Raw genomic sequence first — 22,629 nt, 5'->3', positions numbered from 1 at the left:
AGAAAAAGGAAAACTCTCAGAAGTCCCTGGATTATCCTCTGCTACTCCCTCTAAGCTTTGGATTTGCTTGGCTGTGAAAAAAGAATCTAACTGATTGTTGTCTGTCCTTTATTCTTGAAGAGAACCAAGAAAGATATCAGGAAGGTGATGCCATGACTTGCAAATGAATAGGAATTAAGTGAGGGAGGGTGTGCAAAGTCACCTGCCTTACTCTTCCCATTGTAGACATCAGGGTCCAATGGCAGGATATAGATCAACTCTACTGGAGATGGCCCCAGACTGCCTTTAACACAATTGGGGAATAGTGAAACAAACTGTAATATATAAATGTAAGGGAATATCATTGTACTATAAGAAATTATCAGAGAAATTCTGAAAATTCTGAACAGTATAAACTTATGCAAAGCAAAGTGAATACAACCAGAAGAACAGTTTATACAAAGACAGCAAATCAAAGAAAAACAATCCCAAAGGACTTAAGAATTCTGATCAAAGCAGTGACCAAATATGTCTCCAGAAGACTTAATGGGGAAGCATGCTATTCATATGATGAAGGAGATGATGGATACAAAATTCAGAAAAGTCTATTTTTGGAGATGGCCTCTAATATAGACCTGTTTCTGATTTAATTATGCTTATTTGTTACAAGGATTATTTTTTCCTCCTTGCTATCCTTTCAGTTTTTATTTTTTTTGGGGGGGGGAAGTTAGCAATAATCATAAAAAGGGAGAGAAGGAACATTGTAACAGTTTTTAAAATGCACAAGAAAAAAGACAAATGTTCAGAAGGAAAAGATAAACAATAGTTTTCAAACTAACATGCAGAATTTATTAAAAAAAAAAAAACATGCAGCAGTATGACTGATAAGACCAAAGTTTATTTGGTGTTTTAGGAAAATTACAATGGTAACTGTGTGGAGAATGGATTAGAGAGACCTGGAAAAGAGAGAACAATTAGAAAGCTATTTCAACAGTCCTGGCTGGAGGTCAAGGTATCCCCCCAAGAGGATAGTAGACCTAGAGTTGGAACAGACCTCAGAGGCCATCTAGTTCAACTTCCTCGCTTTAAAGGAAAAGAAACAACTAAGGTCGAAAGAGAGGTTAAATATGTCCAATGATCACACAGGTTTAGTAGCATAAGAGGAAGGATTTGAACTTCTTTGATTCCAGTAAGTGCTCTTTCCACTGTACTATACTATCTACAACTAAATATATGGACTGACCAACAAAATGAAGAACTAGGTATTTCCCTAAACTTCAGGACCTCTTAAACCGCTCCAAAGGTAAAGGCACCTCTGGGAGGTGAGGGAGATTAAGTAATAGCAAGGCAAGCTAGCAGATAGAAGGAAAGCAGATAGAAGAATCAGACAGCAAGAATAGAAAATAAGAGATACACATAAACACAATAATAATCAGTTGTAGAATTTACCCCCCCCAAAAAAAAAGAAGGTAGATATAATTATCAGTGATCTCAGACAAAAACCAAAGTTAAAGATTCAAGCAAAAGAGAAATCTACATTGTATGTCAGCTATATTAATATTGTTTTCAACCTAAGAAGGATGATGTTTTATCCATCTTCAGAGAAACAGAACAAAGAAGTATAATACAACATAGATATATATATACATATATATATATATAAAATGTACATGTGTATACCTATATATGATTATAGGTATATATGTATATATATATATATATATATATGTGTGTGTGTGTGTGTGTGTGTGTGTGTGTGTGTGTATGTATGCATACATGTTTGCGATTTGTTTAACTGTAGTCTACATGGGAAAAGTGGGAGCAGAGGAAGAAAGAGAAAAAATAACAAAGTAAAAAGTACACGACAGAGAACAAAAAACTTACAAGGAAGCAAAAAACGGACAACTCTGAATACAATGTATTCTCTTAGTATATACACTTTCTTGAAATGGAAATTTATTGTTACATATGTTGAATCCTCATGTTTTGCAGTGCACATAATTGACAATTTTTTTCTTTTTCTATTTTTTTCCATTCTCTATTTAAGTTTTTAACATACATTTATATGTACATATATATGTATACACACATACACACACACACACATTTTAAAAACCTCTCCAAAATAGGAATTATGTGCAAGAGATAAATCAAAGGAGTAAGAGGAGCAGTTGTACAGGTAGGAAAGAACTTACAGAGAGTAGTATCACAAAAACACAGAGGAGAAAGTAACCAGGAAGAAAGGGGCTCATTAGTGTCAAATACTGCAGAGAGGTCAAGAAGAATGAAGACTGAGAAAAGATCATAAGATCTGGTAATTATTAAGAACATTAGTAACATCAGCTCTTCTTTTTATATTCTTTCTAATTTTTTATAGTAACAGAAATTTGGCTCTTCCTGAAAGATACTGTATCCCTGGCTGCAATCTCTCCAGGGATGGTTATGCACATTCTCACTTGTCTCCCAATACACTAGGACAAAATGTATATTATTCTATCTTTGTTGCAACTCACAGATTCTGACTGCTAACACTATCACTCATAGCAACTTTCCCTCCTCTAAGATTTATTTACTCCATTAATTTACTTTCACTACTTTTTCAAGGAGTTCAATACCTAGCACATAATAGGTACTATGTAAATATTAGCTATTATTATATTATTATACATTGACCTCCCAATGCTACCTTTATTTCATTCCCTTTCAATTAGGAGGATGAGGCAGAAAGGAGAAAAAAAGTCAAATGCTTATTAGCTGAAAAAATAAATGAAAAATAGTAGCTATATGGAGTATGGTTTGCAGTAGGGAGGCACTTGAAACAGAAAGATCAATTAAAAAGGCTAATGAAATAGTCTAGACAAGAAATGATGAGGATATGAACTAGAAAGAGTAAAAAGGAGAGAACAGGATGTATTCATAAGATGTTCTAATGATAAGAATAGGAGTTGGCAACTAACTGGACATATGAGATGAGTAAGAAAGAGCAAAGTCAAGAATGATGCCATGCTTGTAAGCCTAGATGACTGGAAGAATGATGGGGCCTTTAAGAAGATGAGACAATTTGGGGGAAAGGTCTGTTTTCTACATGATGAGTTTAAGCCACCAATGGAACATCCAGGTCAAAATGGTCACCTGCAAGCTAATAATTGTGGCTCTCTAGAGAAAGTAAGAGTGGACAAACAGATCTGAAAATCATCTACAGAGATGATCATTAAAGCCACGAAAGCTAACGAAAACAACAAAACAAGAGAGTATAAAGAAAAGAGAAAAGATGGCCTAGGACAGAGAAACTGGCAATAATTAGTAGATGTAAAACAGATAAAGTTCTAGCAGAAGTGTATAAAAGGATACAATGGAATGAACTAGATAATAGGTGAAAGGGCTGGAGCAGGGTTAAGAGAATAAAGGGTAGATAGGAATGAGAGATAAAAAATAGGAATCCCTCTTCTCTGGATATACTTGTTTCTGCCCTTCAAGCCATAAATCTCAAAGGAAAGGGGCAAGGATATTATACTCAGAGATGCAGCTATAACTGGGCTCCCCTATATGGCAAATTCCTTGGGAAAGTGGGGAAAAGGAAGTGGGGGGAAGGGGAGCCCAACAGGGAGGTTCAACTTAACCTAAACAAGAATAACTATCTTAAGGGAAGGAATATAGTGACATTACTGAATCATCATTTAAGGGAGTAGCAAGTAATATTACATTTGGGTATTAACAATTTCTATCATTATTATAACAATTTTTCGGTCAATCCTAAGGCTAATTAGCATCCAATCCTGAACTGCAACCAAGTCTTCCAACTCTACAACTAGTACTCTTCCTAATACACCATAGCAATTCTCCTTATAACATGCTCTCAAAGCATGTTATATTAGTTTCTTCTAAGGCTCTTTCTCACCATCTCTAGTGAACTGGTATTCCTTCAAGTGTGTAAGATGGAAGTCTTATCTAGGTATCTAAATATGAATATAAATCTAAATATGAGGCTCAATCCTTAGAGTCAAATTCAGATTGATATTAAGCAAATGTTACTAGTGAAGTAATAATTTGTAACAAAACATGATTAAAGTTCATTTTCATTTGCCAAAATAAATTTACTGCCTCAGTTCAAATAGCTTTCTAATCACTAGGCAGTAACATCCTTAGTCACAAGATAAGAGAAGGAAAAGACTATTTCCTTCCTGAGGATATACTACCAGAAAAGTTAAAAGCTTTCAAATGACATTTAGCCTTTTAATTCTTGGACATTACTATATAATCTAAAATACTCCTCTTCATTCTTGAATTTGATAACCAAATATCTGTTTAACTATTAGTACGATTTAAAAAAAAAAATGGTTACTTCAAGGATTGATAGTTTCCTTGATAATGAAGAGGAGAAAACCAAGACTAAGAATCAGAAGATCTGAATTCAAGCATAAGAATTGTGTTTTCAATATGCCAGGCAATCTACTAAATACTGAGGATATGAAAAAGGAGAAAAAATGATCCTTGTCCTCAAGGCCCTCATATCGTAATAGAGATAAGTTATAGGGAGGAACTAGATAGAATGCAATTGCAAAGAAGTCACTAGCAGCTGGGGAAGAAGGGACCAGAACAGACCTCCTGGAGGAGGGATTTAGGCCAACTTAAAGAAAAGCTACAAAACTAAGAGATGCAATTAGGAGAGACAACATTCCAAACTGGCCAGAATTGATGACCACACATATTTCTTCATGAATCTCAGCACCTTTGTATTGATTGTCTCCCTTCCTTTCCCACTCTTCATCTTGGAATGTTTTCTCTGGGCACCTCTACTTCTTAGAATTCCTAGGGAACTTCAAAGTACGGGAATTATCTATCTCCTACAGTTAAATTCTACCTATTTTGTTTATACTCGTATATGTGCATGTTGTCTCCCTTCACTATATTGCAAGCTCTCTGAAGGCAAAAGCTGTTTTATTTTTGTCTTCATACCCCAGTACCTAGCATGGTACTAGCATACCGTAGACATCAATTAAATACTTGTTGATTGATTAATCTAAAAAAGGTGAAATTCAGTTGCGATAACTAGAAAATCCTATAACTACATTCCAACAATCAGCTTCACAAGTTCAAACTGGGAGAGATGTGCCTAGAGAGTACTTTTTCTGAAAAAGATGTGGAAGCTATAGTTGACTACAAGCTCAACATATCAACAACATAATAGAAGAACTTCAAACAGCTAGTGTAACATTGCTCCATTAGACTGTATTGGGAAAGACACTGTATCAGAAAGGAGAATGTGATAGTTACTCTACTTTGATCAGACTAGTTTAGAATAGGACTTCTTATTTTGCCCAAGAAGTTTTTATGTGACTCAGATGTATAAAATATATAAAATAGGTATATACCTTTGTTCCAGAAGTCACTACTGGGTCTACATCTCAAAGACATCATAAAAAAGGGAAAAGGACATATATGTGCACAAATGTTTATAGCAACTTTTTCAGTAATAGCAAGAAATTGGAAATTGAGTGGATGGATGAATAAGTTGGGATATACGAATGTAATTAGTTTGTTTGCTTTTTCTTATGGCTTTTTTTCTTTTGGTCTGATTTCTCTTTCATAACATGACAAATATGGAAATGTTTAAAATGACTGTACATGTATAATCTACATTAGATTGCTTGCTGTCTTTGGGAATGAGGAGGTAAAAGAGGGAGGAAGAAAAACTTTGGAACACTAAATCTTACAAAAATGAATGTTGAAAACTATCTTTACATATAATGAAAAAATAAAATACTGTTGAAAAAATTAATTATATGTCAGGAGGATCCGAGTTCAAATCTAGTCTCAGACATTTAACACTTCCTAGCTGTGTGACCTTGGGCAAGTCACTTAACCCCAAATGCCTCAGCCAAAAAAAAAATGTATATAAAACAATTACTGACAATAAGTCATAATTTTGGGGGCCCCACATTCAGGTACAAGATCCCATATGGGGTAAAGAATCATAGTTAAGAAGGAATCTAGAGCATTGTACTCAATTCTGGGTACCATACTTTAAAAAGAAAATTGGTTAAGTCTGATCAAAACTTATATTCCTTTAGACAAAGCACCTGCAGGTAAAGGTATGATCCCCTATGTGGACAAAGAGAAAGGAGGGAGGAAGGGAAGAAGAAGAGGGAAATAAGGAGAGAGAAAGAGAGAGAGGGAGAAAAGGAAGGAGCAAGCTGTGTTGTCCCCCCTAGAACTGGTCAGCTAGGTCCCCACGAGGGAAGCTTCTACTTCTCACAGATCTATTTTTTTGTTTTGTTTTGTTTTGCTCTCTAATAAGACTACAACATCAGAAAGATGACATTATGACTTGCAAGTGAATTGGATTTTAGTGAGAGAGAGTTGTGCAAAATCACCAGCCTTACTCTCTCTTCTGGAGCTGAATCCAATGGAAGATACAGTTCAGGATGAGTGGAGATGGCACTGGATGCAATGGGAGACCTTGGCCTTAAGGTAGATGGCTCTTGAGAAGAATATAAGGCTGAAGACTTTGCATAGCTTTTTCTAGTTTAAATCCAATTCACTTACAAATCATAACATCACCTTCCTCCCTCTTCGAGAAGAAAGGACAAACAATGATGGTAAGTTTGAGAGTGTCATGGAGATGGTGGAAAACATGTAATATGAAGAATGAGTGAAGGAACCATACAATTTTTAGCTTGTAAAAGAGAAGGGCACTGGCAGCTGTCAAATATGTGAAGAGGTGTCAGATGGAAATATAATTTGCATGACTTCACATATATAAGTGATATACTGCTTGCCTTTTGAATGGGGCAAGGAAGAATTGGAGGGAGAGAATTTGTTACTCAAATTTTTTTAAATGATGTTAAAAATAAGTGAATGGATTTTTTAAAAGAGCTGTCATACAGACATAACTGACTCAAGAGTTTTGTCCCAGAAGGTAAAACTAGGGACAACAGACATAAATTGCAATGAGATAGATTTTGGCTTTATATCAAGAAAGACTTCCTAACAAAAAGAAGAGTCTCTTCCAGAATTTTTATTCTATTATTGTACTACCTTAAGAGGTTGTATATTCCCTGTTCTGGAGTTCTTCAGCAAAGGCTGAATAACCATTTGTTGGACATTTTAGAAAGGGGATTCTTTTTTATGACAAGTAGGATTAAGTGACTTTCAAAGTTTCTTTTCAATTATGTAATTCTGTGAAAAACTAACCACAGAACCAAAGAGACAAATATCTAAATAGGCAGTGGAAAATACAAATCCACAAAGCTTTCCTTCCCAAGTCTGAGGTATAGCTAATTTCTACAAAATTTATTCTTACTATGAATTACTCAATAAGGATAGCTTTTCACAATCAAACACTTAAAAATAAACATGCTCTTTTAATTCATTCTGCTGTGGCCATTCCCATTTTAAAATGAAGTTATGTCACAAACAGCTACAATTACATCAAAATGAATATGTTTTTCTATAATGTATCATTAATAACAAATAATCAAAAGATACTATTTATCACAAAAAAGCACACAATTATTTTAAGTTTTTTAACATCTTTTACAAACCCCTTATTCTAATAATATACATTTTTTTTTCAAACTTACCCTCCCATCCCATTACAAAAGTGAGCTTACTAACAAAATAGCATTAGACTTGGAATCAAGAAGGGTTCAAATCTTGACTTTGAAGTTTATTATTTATTATTTAATAGCTTTGTGACTCTTGGGAAGTAATTTCCCAAGGAAATCGTATCATTATCTATATAGGTATCAGTATCATTATCTATAAAATATAAATAATAATTGCATCTATCTCACATGGTGCTTGTAAGGATCAAATAAGAAAATATATATGAAGTCTTTTGCAAATCTTAAAATGCTAAATAAATGCTATTATTATTATAAGGCTATTGAAAATATTAGAAAAAGGTCTAGTCTATGTAATGATTTGGGCAAAATTATAGATAACATTGCAGTATAACAAACCCCAAAAATTGGTTACAAAAGAATTTTGAAATTATAAATAATACATTGTAACATGAATTAACCGTAACTGATAAGAAGACTGGCCACAAAAAGTGAAAATTACAAATTAAAGAGAAGTTTCTGCTACTTGAAATACAACATGTTCAATATTCATCTTTCTGTCAAAATCTACTTTTCTTCCCAAATTCCTTACTTTTGATGAGAATATTCTCATCCTTCTAAGTAATTGAGGTTTTCAATCTTAGTATCAATCTTCACTAGCGACTCTCTATGACTTCTAGAATCAAATAAAAATTACCAGTAGAGTTCTTGTCTCAACCCATCTTGAGGTGTTCTAGTCTACATAAAACACTAGCTAAATTCAGAATTGGGAAGATTTATGTTCAAATCCCAACTTAGATTTTAAATTAGCCTAACAAAAGATTATTTAATTTCTCTAAACTTCAATTTGCTCATCTTTAAAATAAGAGGGAAAAGGAATAAACATTTATATAGTGCCCATTATGCACCAAGCACTGTGCTGAACACTTTACAAATATCACATTTTACTCACAACTTCCCCAATATAATAACTTCATTTTACAGAGGACGAGACTGAGGCAAACAGAGATTGAAGTGATTTGCCCAGAACCAACAACTAATAAGTCTTAAACCAGATTTGAACTTAGATCTTCATAACTGTTGGCCCAGCAATCTATCCACCTTACCATTTGCGTGTGGAGTAGCAGAAAGGGACACTAAGTAATGAATTGGTGACTTTCTGCTTAATTGGAAGAAAACCTGAATATTCAGGGATCCAAAATTTCTAGCTTGTACTAAATTCAACTTTTATTTAAGAAGGGATAAAAAAAAAAGCACAAGTTATGAGTTTCCCTAAGATCAGTGGTTCTGCATTGATAGCTCCTATCACCACCTAATAAAAATCCCATGGCAGCAAATACATTCCATCATATTGTTTATAATTTTTTTAAAAAGTCATACTTCCTCCATGCATATAAGGAATTTGATGCAATAACTAAAGAAGTAGAGTTTTTTCCAGGAAGAAGTCAAGGGACCGGCAATGACTAACTCTGTGGTGACTGATCTCAAACTAAGACAAAAGTCAATTTATGGGAAAAAAAAAGATTGCTGAACTACAGAAACTGGACACTTAAAATCCAAAGAAAAACACTAAGGCCAAAGGACAGCCAAGTAAATTATACCTGGTCCAGTATATAGTATTATTCTAAAGTCCAGTGTGTCCAATATCCTACACTAGTAAATTTGTATGGAGATCCATCTCCAAAACACCATCTATAGTTCCAGAACCTCTCAGAACCAACTATATCCTCAGAACTCTGCTTTCGAAACTAACCCCAGTTGGGGAGGGGTGGGGGTAGGTCTCCTAATTTCCAGACATAGTTTTACACTCAAGTCACAGGCTTTGGAGTTTGACCTTGAAAATTCAGATGATGTGAGATCAGGACTAGAAAGGATAGGAAGGAGATTGGGGGGGGGGGGGGTGGAAAGAATAAAAGGTGGAAAAGAGGAGGAGCTGGAGGGATAAAAAAGACAGGATCCTGGGCAAAGGGGGGTAAGGGGAGACATAAGTAAAAGGGGAGGAATCCGGGGTACAGAGTGGAAAAGGAGATAGGGGAGCGCAGGATAAAGAGCCCGGTAAAGAAGTAAGCCTTCCGTACATAGGAAAGAAAACCTGGGAGTAAACGGGATGGGGGAGTCCCGGATACAGAAAGTGGCAGCCTGGAGTAAAGTAGGCGGGAGCTTCGGGGGGGAGCTCAGGGTACCCTAGGATGTAGAATCCTACGGTAAAGGAAAGAGGGGAAAGCCCAGGCTAAATGGGTGGGAGGAGCCCAAGATACAAAGAAATGAAAGCCTGGGGTAAAGTGCCAGGTAAAGAGTGGGGGCAACCCGGAGTACAGAAGGATGAAAGCCTGGAGTAAAGAGGGGTTAGGAGATCAGGGTAAAAGCTTCTAGCAAAGGGATGTGAGGAGCCCGGGGTACAGAGGAATGAAAGTCTGGAGTAAAGCTGGGAAGGGGGGGTCGGGGGATCCGTGTATAGAGAAATGGGAGCCTGGGCTAAAGTGGAGTGGGCCCAGTACACAGAGGAATAGAAGTCTGGGGTAAAGTCGGGGAAAGCCCGAGGTAAAAAAGGTGGAAGCCCAGGGTAAAGCTCCCAGTAAAGTGATGGGAGGAACCCAAGGTAGAGCGGCAGAAGCCTGGGGTAAAGAGAGGAGAGTTTGGGGTAGAGAGGGGTGGAAGCCTGGAGTAAAGTCAGGGGATAGCCCGTGATACAGAATGGTGGAAGCTTGGGGTAAAGGGAGGGAAGTTTGGGGTACAGAGGGATGGGGGAAAGTGGGATAGGGAGCCTAGGGTACCGAGGGGTGCAAGCCCGAGAAAATGGAGCGAGAGCCCGGTGCAAAGGGAGGGTTACAGTCAGAGGATGGAGGGAAGAGATCGGGACTGGATGGCTCCGGCCCAGCGACCCCAAAGCCTGCCCAAACGCAGCGCTTCCCCAGGCTCTAGAGCGCGCCGCGCCCCCTGCACCCTCAGAGAAAGAGAGGAACAAGCCGGATCCCCCAAAAGGGACCACAGAGGCCACGCACCTGCCTGCGCCGCTCCCAGTGCCGGCCCCAGACAGGCAAGCAGCAGCAAGCCCAGCAGCCGCAGCAGCCGCCGCCTCCGGCGGCGCCCCGTGGAGGACGAATCCATGCAGGTTCTTTCCGCGGGCTCGGCTCACTGCTTGGTCGCCTCAGCTTCCTCCATCATTCCAGACCCGGCCCGGAGCGCTAGAGCCAGCGCGCGCACGCGCACGCAAATCCTGATCCCAAGCCCCAGTGGGACAGAGCCGGGAACAAAACGCCCCTCCCACTTAGAAGGCCACGCCCCATACCCTGACCGCTTTCTCTCCCCTCCTTTCTCCGCTTTTCCTTTTCACGTAAGATTCCTCCAGGGCCAATGAGGGAATGTCCATCACTAGGCTCCACCTCCGGAAAGTCCAGAGGCGGGGCGTGAGGGCACCGAATGAGGGCTTTCATTGGCCCGCTCGCAGCAAAAGGCGGGGTCGTACGGCGCCGACCAGCTGCGGCGAGGAGGCCTAGGCCGAGAGTTCCAGGCTCAGCTGTGCCGGGGCCTGGATTTTTAATCCCGGCCGAGTGACGGCGACGTGCCCCCGGGAGGATGGTGTTGGGGGGTTTTCCGGTGAGCTACCTGCTGCTGTGCGGTCAAGCGGCGCTGCTGCTGGGAAACTTGTTGCTGCTGCACTGCGTGTCACGGAGCTTGTCTTACAACACCACGGCCGAGCCCGAGGCCGTGGCCACCGGATCTGTGGGCACGGCCCGCCTAGAGGGCCCAGAGACGCAGATGCTGGCGTATACAGATCCCCGCTCCCCAGTCGTCTTGTGCTCCTTTCTGTAAGCGGCCCAGCCTTCGGGAGGCGAGGGAGCGAGCGCGGGCTGGAAAAGGATGCGCAGGACCCTGCTGGGTCCTCCCGCAGCTTTCGGGGAGGAGGGTGATCCGATCGACCCCACCTGCTTTCTTGCCCCGGGCAAGGAAGGGCAGGTGAAGGATGGGGTTATCGGCAGTAGGTTGTGGGGTCCCTTGCATTAGGGGGCTTGGTGCATCGTATAGGTCTGCAGAGTCAGGTGAGAACCTAACAGCGGAGGGCTGACTTGTGTGAAAAGTCAAACTTCCTCTAGGTTTTACCGTGTGTCAGCCCGGTATTAGGTGCCTAGTATTGTGTGCAGCTATTTGAACTTACCAAAGAAGTCCTTACCCATAGGGGTCATAAAGTAGAATCATGGATTCCGTATCTTTTTTAACTTCCCTGCTCCCCATCCCTAAAACTTCTGGTTATCTCTTCCATTGCTCCCCTACACATTCTCCTGGCACCCTGGGTTCTTGGAAGGGTTCGAATTTGAAAGGTTTTGAGTACTGGCAAAAGGAGGAATTGGATGATTCTATCAGAGAGCCAGTGTAGCTGATTTCAGAAAAGCCGATCACCTGAAGAGTGATTAGCCACCAGATGAGGTGAATTTTGGAAGCCACAACAATTCATGAAGATGTCTAGTAAAACACAGAAGTTTCCATCTAGTACACCGAGTGAAATATCCCATCTAGTGAAAAAAATTCTGATGAGGTAAAATAAAACTGGCAAATCCATAACATTGAGATTATTTTCATACTAAAACCCTGATGATTCAGGCATAAAATCTATGTTAAGCCTCTAAAGGAGGCAATTCAAAGGAGGCAAAAAAATTGTACTAGGTTTTACTTAGATTCAAAAAATCAGTTGTGCAAATACATATGAAATAGAGAATATGTGACCATAGAGCAAATTGTACTGAAGTTTCCTAGGTCTTTGTAAACTGCAAGATCCATGTGGAAGTTAGCATAGCAGCCCATAAGCTGATTTTATCTGAAATTATAATGAAAGAAGAATAATGGAGAGAGTTGTAGTACCACTGATTCTTGCCCTGATCAGACCACAACTTAAGTATTTCCTCTAGTTCTGGTTACCATGTATGATAATAAGTAGTAGTTGTATGACACTTTTAGGTTTGCTAAGCATTTTACAAACATCATCTCATTCATCCTTACAAGAACTCTAGGAGGTAGACCCTCTTATCTCCATTTTGCAGATAAGGAAACTGAGTCAAATAAGAGGTTAAATGGGGTTACTGGTCAGACAGTTAGAAATGTCTGAGAACAATCTTCCTGATTCCACAAGTCCAATGTGCTCTATTTGATATTCCACCTAATTGCCTAGAAAAATGAACCAACTAGAGCTTATCCAGAAGAAAGCAATCAGGACTGATGGAGGCTTCAAAACCACGGCATGAGGATTGGTTGAAAGACCTAAGAATGTGTGACATGGTAAAAAATAATTTAGGAATTCTCTGATCTCAAAATAAATTTATTAAATCCTTCTGCTACAAAGTAATGTTTTTCCTTATTTCTTCATTAAAATTTAAAGGAACTCATGCTTTATTCTTTGCAAAGAAAAAAGTAATTTAGGGATAAGGTTGTTGCCTTTAAATATTTGAAAGGTTTTCATTTGTTCAATTCAAGCAGAATTTGGAGTCTATAATTTAATAATAATTTTTAATTTAATTAATTGCAAGCTATAATTAGAGCTGTCCAAAAGTGGACTTAGTAGCTTCTAGAGTCAGTAGGTTCCTTGTCATTCTTTAAGCAGAGGCTGGATAATCACTTGTTGAGGTTGTTGTAGAGGATGTTTGGAAGACTTGGAGCCAAATCTTACTGATGACAATTACTATCTATATGACCTTGCACAAGTCTTTGAAACCTTGGACCTCTATTCCTCATCTATAAAATTAGAGTTCCCTTCTGATTCTAGATCTATGATGTAGTGCATGAGCTTCCTTCTAATTTTAGGATTCCATAGGTCAGTTTATCACAGAGCTTTTTGATGACCAGTAGGAAAATCCCAAATAGCTATCCTGAAAGATCATTATAATTTGCTGAAGTTCTGCCACCTTTGTCCACTACTCTCAGATCATGAGAGAACATTTTGAAAAGAACATATCTGATCCCTCTTTGATCAGTCTAACTGACAAAAAGGTTTGTGATTGGAGGAAAATGAGGAAATTTACATTATTTAGTTGGGTTGAAGGAATATGTAAGATAAACAGCAATATACAACGATCTGTTAATGATGTTCATTTTACTGGTGGTTTACAGGCCTGATGAATTTATAAAATGTGATGACCCTGTGGATCATGTTGGAAATTCAACTGCCTCTCATGAAATGGGTTATGGGTGTGTCAAGGTGAGTTTTTAATAAACTATTCCTCATAGAATATTCTAAATAGTCTCACACAAATGTGTGACACCTCCATTCAAAACTTGTTTTTGAAAGAAAAAAATGCAGTTTAAATCCTGTTACAAAAGATATCAAGGGAGTATCCAAATTATTTTTTGTAACAGAATTTTATTATAGTAAATATTACTATAGAACACATTCCCAAATCCAAGGGCTATAAGTAAAGTGAAGCAAGACATTTAACCTCTATTAAAAGAAGTATAGTTTTTTAGCAAAAGTTGCCCACACATCAAAACCAGCCTCACTTTGATTTGGCTCTGCCTTTCACTTCTTGAAATCAGGAGAAACGTTTTGATTTTTTTTTTTCAAATCCCATTGTCAGACATTATTCAGAACATGAATGTTCTTTTTACAAAAGCTCAAAGAAAAGTTATTTTACTCTCCAGATAAGACAATAAATTTAGACAATAGAAGAGAAATCATTCACACTGTAAATTAGCTTCCGAAAAATACTTGTGATCTTCAAACTCAGGGTGGATAATCTGACCAATTAGGTTTTTTTCTCTTTGAATGTTATTTTTTGAACTTGTACTATTATTAATCCTTGAATAGTTAGATATTTTTTCTCAGTACTCAGATGAATCTATAATCTACTGTATTTGAGAGTTCCTTCTAGCAGTGCAAATCTGAGCCCACCATGCCACTCTATCCTATGTGACTTTTATCCAGGTCCTGCCACGAATTCCCTTTAGGAGGAGTTATCCAATATGCTGGGAGTTTTCCTTGCTTTTTCCTGACAGTGAGAAGATAGCAGTGGAGCATGCTGGTCCTTCTATCATCTCTCTTCCTATTTTTTTTTTTTTTGGTAACATAATTTCTTGATGTCTTTTATTCTTCCTAATTCTTCAGTACTTATAATTTACAATCTGCTTGCACCCAATATGCATTTCTCAATTGATATCTATGTGATAGTTTTTTTAAAAGAGAAAAAAATATGCTTCAATGTGTACTCAGAGTTGATCGTTTATTTCCCTGGAGATAGATAGCATTTTTCATTATAAGTCCTTCAGAATTTTTTTAGATTATTGTACTGATCAGAGTTGCTAAGTCTTTTACAATTGATTATCACTACATTATTATTGTTATCATCTACAATTATCTCCTATTTTACTCCTTTCACTCTGCATCAGTTCATATAAGTTTTTTTTTTTTTTTCTGAAACCATCCCCCTTATTTCTTATAGCACAATAGTATTCCAACACAATTAGATCTCCCAACTTATTCAACCATTCCCCAATTGATGGGCATCCCCTTAATTTCCAGTTCTTTGATACTACAAAGAGCTGTTATAAATTCTTTTGTACATCTAGATCCTTTTCCTATTCCTTTGATTTCTTTGGGATACTTTAGTATTTGTACTGCCATTATTGGATCAAGAGATATGCACAGTTTTATAGGATATGCCTTTGGACATAATTCCAAATTGCTTTCCATAATGGTTATACCATTTTATAACTCCACCAACAGTTTAATAATGTACCTTTTTCCCATATCCCCTCCAGCATTTTTCATCTCTAATAGGTATGAGATGGTACCTCAGAATTGTTTTAATTTGCATTTCTCTTGTCAATAGACATTTTTATATACAGAGCTTTGATTTCCTCTTCTGAAAACTATATCTTCATATCCTTTACCATCTATCAATGGCTCTTACATTTATAAATTTGGCTCATTTCCCTATATATATGAGAAATGAGGCCTTTCTCAGAGAAACTTGCTATAAAAATTTTTTATATCACTTCATTGTCTATGTTGACTTTTAGTAAAATGTAGGACCCTAATTATCTATTTTAATGAGGTCTATTTTTGCTTTATCTGAGATCATGATTGCTACTCCTGCCTCTTTTATTTTAGCTAAAGCATAATAGATTGTGCTCCAGTCCGTTATTATTAAAATGTAGGTATATCTTTCTCTTTTTAATAATTGGATTCTGGTTTCTAAACCATTTTGCTATCTACTTTTTTTACATTTTATGGATCCTTTTCACATTCACATTATGATTACTATCTATTTCTCTCCATCTGATTTTTCTCTGTTATCTTGTTCCCTGTGGTACTTATTTTTAATTCTTTTAAGGTAGTTGTATTTACTCCATGTCTCATTGCCATATAACATCATCATTAGATATCTGTATTTTTAAAAATGTGCTTTAGCTTTCAGAGAAAACTCGCAGCTTCTGCACTGATTCTTCTCTTGTCTGGGCCCAACTCATTGTCCTTCTGCATTATCTGTCCCAAGAAAGATGTAAATTAACTAACTTGGTGCTGATCAAATCCAACCCTCTTGTTTTATAGATGAAGAAACTGAGATCCAAAAAAGTTGTGAGTTTCTCAGGATCTGCAGCAAATAAGTGTCCAAGATTAGACCTTTCTGATTACTAAGTACAGTGTTCTTTCTACTGTACCCCAGTGCCTTTCATATAAGACTATAGACATAGAGATAGTCTTTATCTACACACATACACACACACTATAAAGTTGTCCAATTAATTACATGTTGAAAATATAGGCAAACAATATTCATCCCAATTGTCTTTCCTGTATGGATGGAGAAGCCAAACTATTTTGAATGATTACAAATTTAACCCAGGTGCCTCTGCAGTATTCTTGGACTTGTAAGCACAATATAAATGACAAAGATAAGCATCAGGAGAACTTTACCATCCCCAAGAAATTCCTCTTTGACCTGAGCTGTTTGTTGGATCTTCTTTACCATGATGGCTAGCACTTTAGAAAGCATACTTCTCCTTTTTTTGTGCATTGCTTAGTTTTATTATGAGAGAGTGGTTGAATGAAATTATTTCTGTTGTTATACCTTTCACTGAATCTTGTATGGGTTTGATGTGTGGATGGACACTGTGTTGTTATGAAATAATTTTGTTCTTCCAAAGCAAATACTTTTTTATAATCAACAGTACAAGAGAGGGTCTTATATTTTTTCTGTCATTCAATTAGTTGTGAAATAAAGATGTGATTTCTGTTCCTAGTTCCTAATAATAAATTCATCAGAAATGTTCCTGATTTATATATAGATAACTCCCATACAGATTTTTTAATAGATAGGAAAATGGGGATATAGGTAAATAATTTTTGATGTTCTCTGTCACTTTTATTGAGATGAATAAAATCTGAGTTTGTTTTTCCTTATATGTTTGATAACTTTGATCATTTGATGTCTTGCATTTAGTCCCTAATTGCTCTCACAATTGTGTTGTCTCCAACCTGAGTTGCCTTTTTATATAATCCACTCCATCAGCTTTTCCCATCATTATTCTTTTTTATTATATTCCTGCCTCTTCTTTAAGCACATTCTGTACTGTGATGTTAGAATCCAACTGTGGTAATTCCTCTATTCTCAATGGAGAAAATGGTTTGTTACCTTTTTTTGAGATAGTTTTCATTTTTATTGTATGTGTAGATCACTTTCCATTTTTATCCTGAAATGTCCTTGAAATGATTTGACTTAATTGGAGACCTTGCCATTCTTCCTTTAAACTGATTTTACCCTCTATTGCTTCTCTCATTTGGAAACAATACTGTTTATAATTTATTTATAAAACCCTTCTTCATTAGATTTTACAAATGAGTTTTCCATTCAAACCATATTTTGCCTTTGTTATAAATTTCTCTTTGATAAATTAGTCAAATATTTTCTGACTAAAGCTCTTTTGGGGGAGATCTTTTGACCTCCTGGTTTTGACAATTAATTTACAATACTTAAATTTCTGTATAAAGTTGTTTTGGTTGATGTCAATGGCATTTCTGTTGTCTATTTCCATGGTTTATTTTCAATTCTTTAGGTAGTTCAGGTGTTCCAATTGCACATCTTATGTTTTTCTTATTATTCTTTCTTCTTAATTTTTACTAATGGTCAATTTAACTATCACAATGATCTTGCTGTATACAAAGATTGACATAGACATAATTTCCATATCAATAACAAGTCTTTTCCTGTATGTTAAAATAAAAAGTTTTTTGTTCTATGTGTTAAGTGCTTGCTATATCTTTGTTGTTTTATCATTTCAATTGTCTGATTCTATATTACTTCATTTTGGTGTTTTCTTGGCAAAGATACTGATGTGGTTTCAACATTTCCTTCTCCAGCTCATTTTATAGATGAGGAAGCAAACATTTAAATAAATTGTATAAGGTCATGAAGCTAGTAAGTGTCTGATGCTGGATTTGAATTCAGGAAAATGAGTCTTCCTAATTCTAAGCCCATTGCTCTATCCACTTCGCCACTTATCCAGTTCACCACTTGCTTGCCACATCCAGTACCTACCAGTTATTTTCTTGAAAATGTTCCTGATCTAGTGGAATTAGGTTTCTTTATATTCCACAAATCTTTTTCTCTAGATTGATTATGTTTTTGCAGATATTAGGTAGCTAGGTGATGCTAGACATGGAACCAGGAAAACCTGAGTTCAAATCTGGATTTAGACATTTGCTACCTATGAGACCTAGAGTGACTCATTTTAACTGGTTTTCCTCCTTTTCCTCAATTTTCAAATGGGAGTAATAATAACATTTATCTTCCAGAGTTTTTGTGAGAATCAAATCAGATAGTAATTGAAAAGTGCTTACCTAGTGTCCATGTAAAAAGTGCCATATAAGGATTAGCTTTTATTGTTTGCCCCATCCTCATTTTTTCCCAGCTTTGATGTCAAGACTCTTCAGATGAACCCTGTGTTAATTTGTGTATATGTTGAACTCTTTCCAACGACTGTAAGTCCCTGAAGAGAAGGAATTCTTTGGGTTTTTGCTTTGTATCTGCAATATGTAGCACATTACCACCTATATATCAAGTACTTTATAAATATTTCTTGAAATTAATTTCTAGGACTGACAAAATATTGTCAGTTCAACTGATATAAAATTCATATGCTTAAACATAGCATTGGATCAGATGATCCCTTGAGATCCATTCAGCTCTGTTCTTCCATGATTTCCTGTGTCTTTATGTAAAATATGGATATCTCAAATAGTTGTTAAGTGGCAAATTCATAAATACTCCTTAGTCTATTCATTTTTCTAAAAATATTTAATATTAGTCATTTTTACCATTATATTAAATTAATAGCATTTATTTATATTGTTTCTTATACTTTCTGTATATTATTGAAGTGTTAATTTAATTCCCTGAGCAACTTTGGAAAGCTAAATAATTGAAAACAAAAAAATACAAGACACATAAGATAGATCTGAGAGAAATTAGAGCGTGAGTTAGCATCTTCCAGCTTAATACAGTGAGAATAATTACTGTTTTAAAACTTTGATAAGTTTTTTTTGGTTCCATAGTTTGGTGGCCAAGCCTACAATGATGTGGAACACACTTCAGTACAATGCTATGCCCTGGATGGAATTGAATGTGCCGGCTCTAGATCCTTCTTACGAGACAATAAACCATGTATAAAGTGAGTGTTACCTTGAAAGTTTGGAGTTCTTCTGTTTCTCCCTGTTTTTAGTGTGTCATTACTTAGCCCAACTCTCCCATTAACTTGAGTTTTGAAAATTAAATATAGCTCTTTTGGTATACAACTTAACTTTGACCAATAGGGTAGAGGAAGAAAAGATCTCTGGGAATTAGTGAGTCAGAGGCTGTAGTCCCAGCTCTATCACTAAGTGAAGTACAGAACATAGGATTTGAAGTTAGAAGACTTCAGTACTTCTGCTTGCTATGTCTGGGACTTTCAGCAAGTCCTTTTGTTTTCTGAGCTTCAGTTTCCTTTCTCATTTATAAAGTGAGAGGGACAATTTCTTTCTTAAGTCTCTTCCAACTCTGAGTTTATGACCTATATAACAGTTTTAACCATTCTTCCTCTTTGAAACTTTCTTTTGCTATAAAATGAAAGCTGTGTAATAGGTGACTTCTAAGGCCCCTTCTAACTGTAGGAGTTTAATAGATATAAGTCCTATCCAAATAGTCCTTATAATAGAGAAGGAAGCTAAAGAAGAAGCAGGTTTCTCTGCACTGAAGTTCATTTTATTTATATTTAAATAGAAAAAATAAGTCTCAGAATCTAAACATCCTACAGCCTAAAGCAGGGATCCTCAAATTATGGCCCGTGGGCCAGATGCGGGCAGCGCAGGACAATTATCCCCCTTACCCAGGGCTATGAAGTTTCTTTAGTTAAAGGCCCACAAAACAAAGTTTTCCTTTTTACTATAGTCCGGCCCTCCAACAGTCTGAGGGACAGTGAACTGGCCCCCTATTTAAAAAGTTTGAGGACCCCTGGGTCCTAAAGCAAAATAGTGAATGAATTTATTTATGGCTTAATAGTAGAGCAGTTTCAGTAACTGTTAGTTACTGGCAGTTAGTGATATTGCATTGTATTGTGGAGAGAAGGCCCTGTAAATGAACATTTTGTAGCAGTTATTATCACAGAGTAACCTGAAAAATTATAATAATTCAGAGCCCTTAGAGAAATTAGACTAGGGCATGACAAGCCTTCCTAGAATAAATACTGTTCAAAAGCTCGGAACTATAGAAAGCCCTACATCCATAATTACCTATGCATTTTAATTCAACAGAAGCCAGTAACTATCTGAACTAATAATTTCATAATATTGTAATGGGAAGAGTTTTCTTTAAGTTTATAGATAATTTCTTTGGCCTCCACCAGAGGGAACCAAAGTTAATTATTTTATTACAGCATAAGACTTATCTTTCTGTGATTTCATTTAGACTGAAAACATCTTAACTTTCATCTAGTAAAAAACATTTCTTTTAATTTTTTTCTAGGTACACTGGACACTACTTCATAACCACTTTGCTCTACTCCTTCTTCCTGGGATGTTTTGGAGTTGATCGCTTCTGTTTGGGACATACGGGTACAGCAGTAGGGAAATTGCTGACCCTTGGAGGACTTGGAATCTGGTGGTTTGTTGACCTTATTTTGCTTATTACTGGAAGACTGATGCCTAGTGATGGCAGCAATTGGTGTACTGTTTACTGAAGAGAACTAGACTTGGTGAGAGTTGGTGCGGCATGGGAAAGCAAATGACCTTTCTCTACTGACCTTGTCTGTACAAACTGCAATTTCTTTCACCATCTCAGTCTCAGACTAAGTTGATGTTTTACCCTTTTTAGAATCTGTTGGAGCAGTGTTGTTGGACTTTAGATGTGAAAGCCAGTTGCAGTCTGGAAATGTAATACTCCGGAAAAATCAACTATCTACAGAAAAGAAGGCATAAGTTTGCTTGTTCAGACATAAGCAGCAAGAGGATTTCTATACCTTTTTGCATGCCTTCCCTCTACAGTATGATGCCTTCGGTCTTTTGGAATGTGTATTGAAATATCATGAATAAAATGAACCTTTTTTAGAATGTGCCAGGACTATCATAATCTGAGCACTACAAGATACCTGAGGTAACATCGACCATTAAAAATCTGTCTTGAGCAAAAGGTGGAAACTGAAGTAGCTTTTAATGAAGACTGAAACTCTGACTTAATTTTTATGTTCCATGAAATGTTTGGCCAAATGGAGAAATTGTACAGGTATATTGTCATTTGAACAAGCAAGGTGAAGCCTCTAGTTCAGTTGGATTATTAGAACCAGGAAATGCCAAACTTCTGTGCATACCCCTCAGGGTGTCACTATTATGCCCCAGGGTAATATCTCCTGTGTACTGATGATTTCATTAAAATGTTTTTAAAGAGATGTCTGAGTGATGTATCTGAGATCAGACATTTCTCTTGGCAGCAATTTCCCTCTAAAATTCTGGACTTAATAAAGAAGAATTGCTTTTTGTATAAAAGGCTTTTCCATAAATAACTAAAATGAAAATTCATGACTAGGGAGGTTATATAGATTGAGAATTTTCATATACTAGGAATGAAAAATAGGTTTCTCCACTAGGATTTTCCATTCAACAAGCATTTATTAAGCATCTAAACTGTTCTAAGCAATGTGCTTAGCCTACAAAACAAAACAAAGCAAATTAAAACAAAGCGGTCTCTACCTTTGGGAGGCTTACAGTTTATTTGGAATAATTGGGAGAAAGTGGAAACTAAATATAGAATTGTAGAATTTTAAAGCCAGAAAGGATCTTGGAGGTCATGGAGGTACTATTAAACTGGGTATAAAAAGGGAGCCAACTTGAACTTGCTTAAGAGAGCCAATTGTTAAATTTTCAGTTAAATACCAGAATATTTATAACTCAAATTGACCGAAAGATACTAATCTGTGCTTGATTTGTTGTTTTGTTGATTGTCTAAAGTTAAAGTGATGGAGAAAATTAATTAAGTTAATGCTGATTAAACTTAAAAAGCGTGTGGGCCAGTGTTCCCAACTGGTTGTTAAACATTTACCAAACAATCCTTCCCCAATCCCTCAACTCTGAATGTAAGACATTAGGTAAATTAGGTAAAATGCCTTACTTTAAGGCATCAGTTTCCTCATCTGAAAAATGAGGGATTTAAACTCATTCTTAAAGATACTTTTCTACTCTACAATTCTGTGTTCTTCTGGTTTAGTGTTTTTGTTTGAGGATTTTCCTCCTATCCTTCTTTGGTGTGTATCTTATCTATGTAAACAGTGGTATTTAAAATTCTTCATGTAAGCTAAAGTCACCAGTTTTCCAATTCACAAAAGCCTGGAGACAATCCTTTCCTCTTAACAACACTGTTGAGTTTTGAATTACAAATTATTTCAATAATTTAATAGTATATATTTAATAATAATAATTTTTAGCATTTATATAACATTTTGAGGTTTACAAAATACTCGATATAGATTATATCTTTTCAATATGACAGTCCTTTAGGGATCTGGAGACAAAGGATATGGGTTTGGATCTGACTGCTTCCTGTCTGTGTGACTGAGGGAAAGCCTTTTCCTTTTC

The 22,629-nt window shown here is 36.6% G+C and overlaps 2 protein-coding genes across 3 annotated transcripts in view; one reads left to right on the top strand and one right to left on the bottom strand.

Moving 5' to 3' along the window:
- Positions 1-10,839, bottom strand: part of ADAM9 (ADAM metallopeptidase domain 9) — a 95,287-nt gene extending 84,448 nt beyond the window's left edge. The window contains exon 1 of the mRNA XM_051975555.1: positions 10,547-10,839. Within this exon, the coding sequence (XP_051831515.1) occupies positions 10,547-10,652 (106 nt within the window). The 5' untranslated portion in view covers positions 10,653-10,839. The remainder of the gene's footprint in view (positions 1-10,546) is intronic.
- A 141-nt stretch (positions 10,840-10,980) lies between these two features.
- TM2D2 (TM2 domain containing 2) lies at positions 10,981-21,446 on the top strand. Of its 2 annotated transcripts, XM_051975559.1 has the most exons (5): positions 10,981-11,353; positions 13,644-13,731; positions 19,084-19,199; positions 20,528-20,756; positions 20,876-21,446. In XM_051975559.1, the coding sequence occupies exons 1-4, from the start codon at positions 11,121-11,123 to the stop codon at positions 20,739-20,741; spliced, it is 651 nt and encodes a 216-aa protein (XP_051831519.1). In that variant the 5' UTR covers positions 10,981-11,120; the 3' UTR covers positions 20,742-20,756; positions 20,876-21,446. The 2 variants fall into 2 exon arrangements, with proteins under 2 accessions (XP_051831519.1, XP_051831518.1); XM_051975558.1 differs by having other exon boundaries at positions 10,982-11,353; positions 20,528-21,446.
- Positions 21,447-22,629: the final 1,183 nt, after the last annotated feature.

This window comes from Antechinus flavipes, chromosome 2 (genome assembly GCF_016432865.1).
Source record: "Antechinus flavipes isolate AdamAnt ecotype Samford, QLD, Australia chromosome 2, AdamAnt_v2, whole genome shotgun sequence".
Lineage (NCBI taxonomy): Eukaryota > Metazoa > Chordata > Mammalia > Dasyuromorphia > Dasyuridae > Antechinus > Antechinus flavipes.
This window is presented reverse-complemented; position numbering and strand designations above follow the sequence as displayed.

Excerpts from the sequence above, each read along its gene's own strand:
- TM2D2 (XM_051975559.1), top strand. The coding sequence starts at position 11,121 with ATGGTGTTGGGGGGTTTTCCGGTGAGCTACCTGCTGCTGTGCGGTCAA. Across the intron at positions 11,354-13,643 it reads GTCGTCTTGTGCTCCTTTCT|GCCTGATGAATTTATAAAAT; the intron begins GTAAGCGGCCCA and ends GGTGGTTTACAG. Across the intron at positions 19,200-20,527 it reads GACAATAAACCATGTATAAA|GTACACTGGACACTACTTCA; the intron begins GTGAGTGTTACC and ends ATTTTTTTCTAG.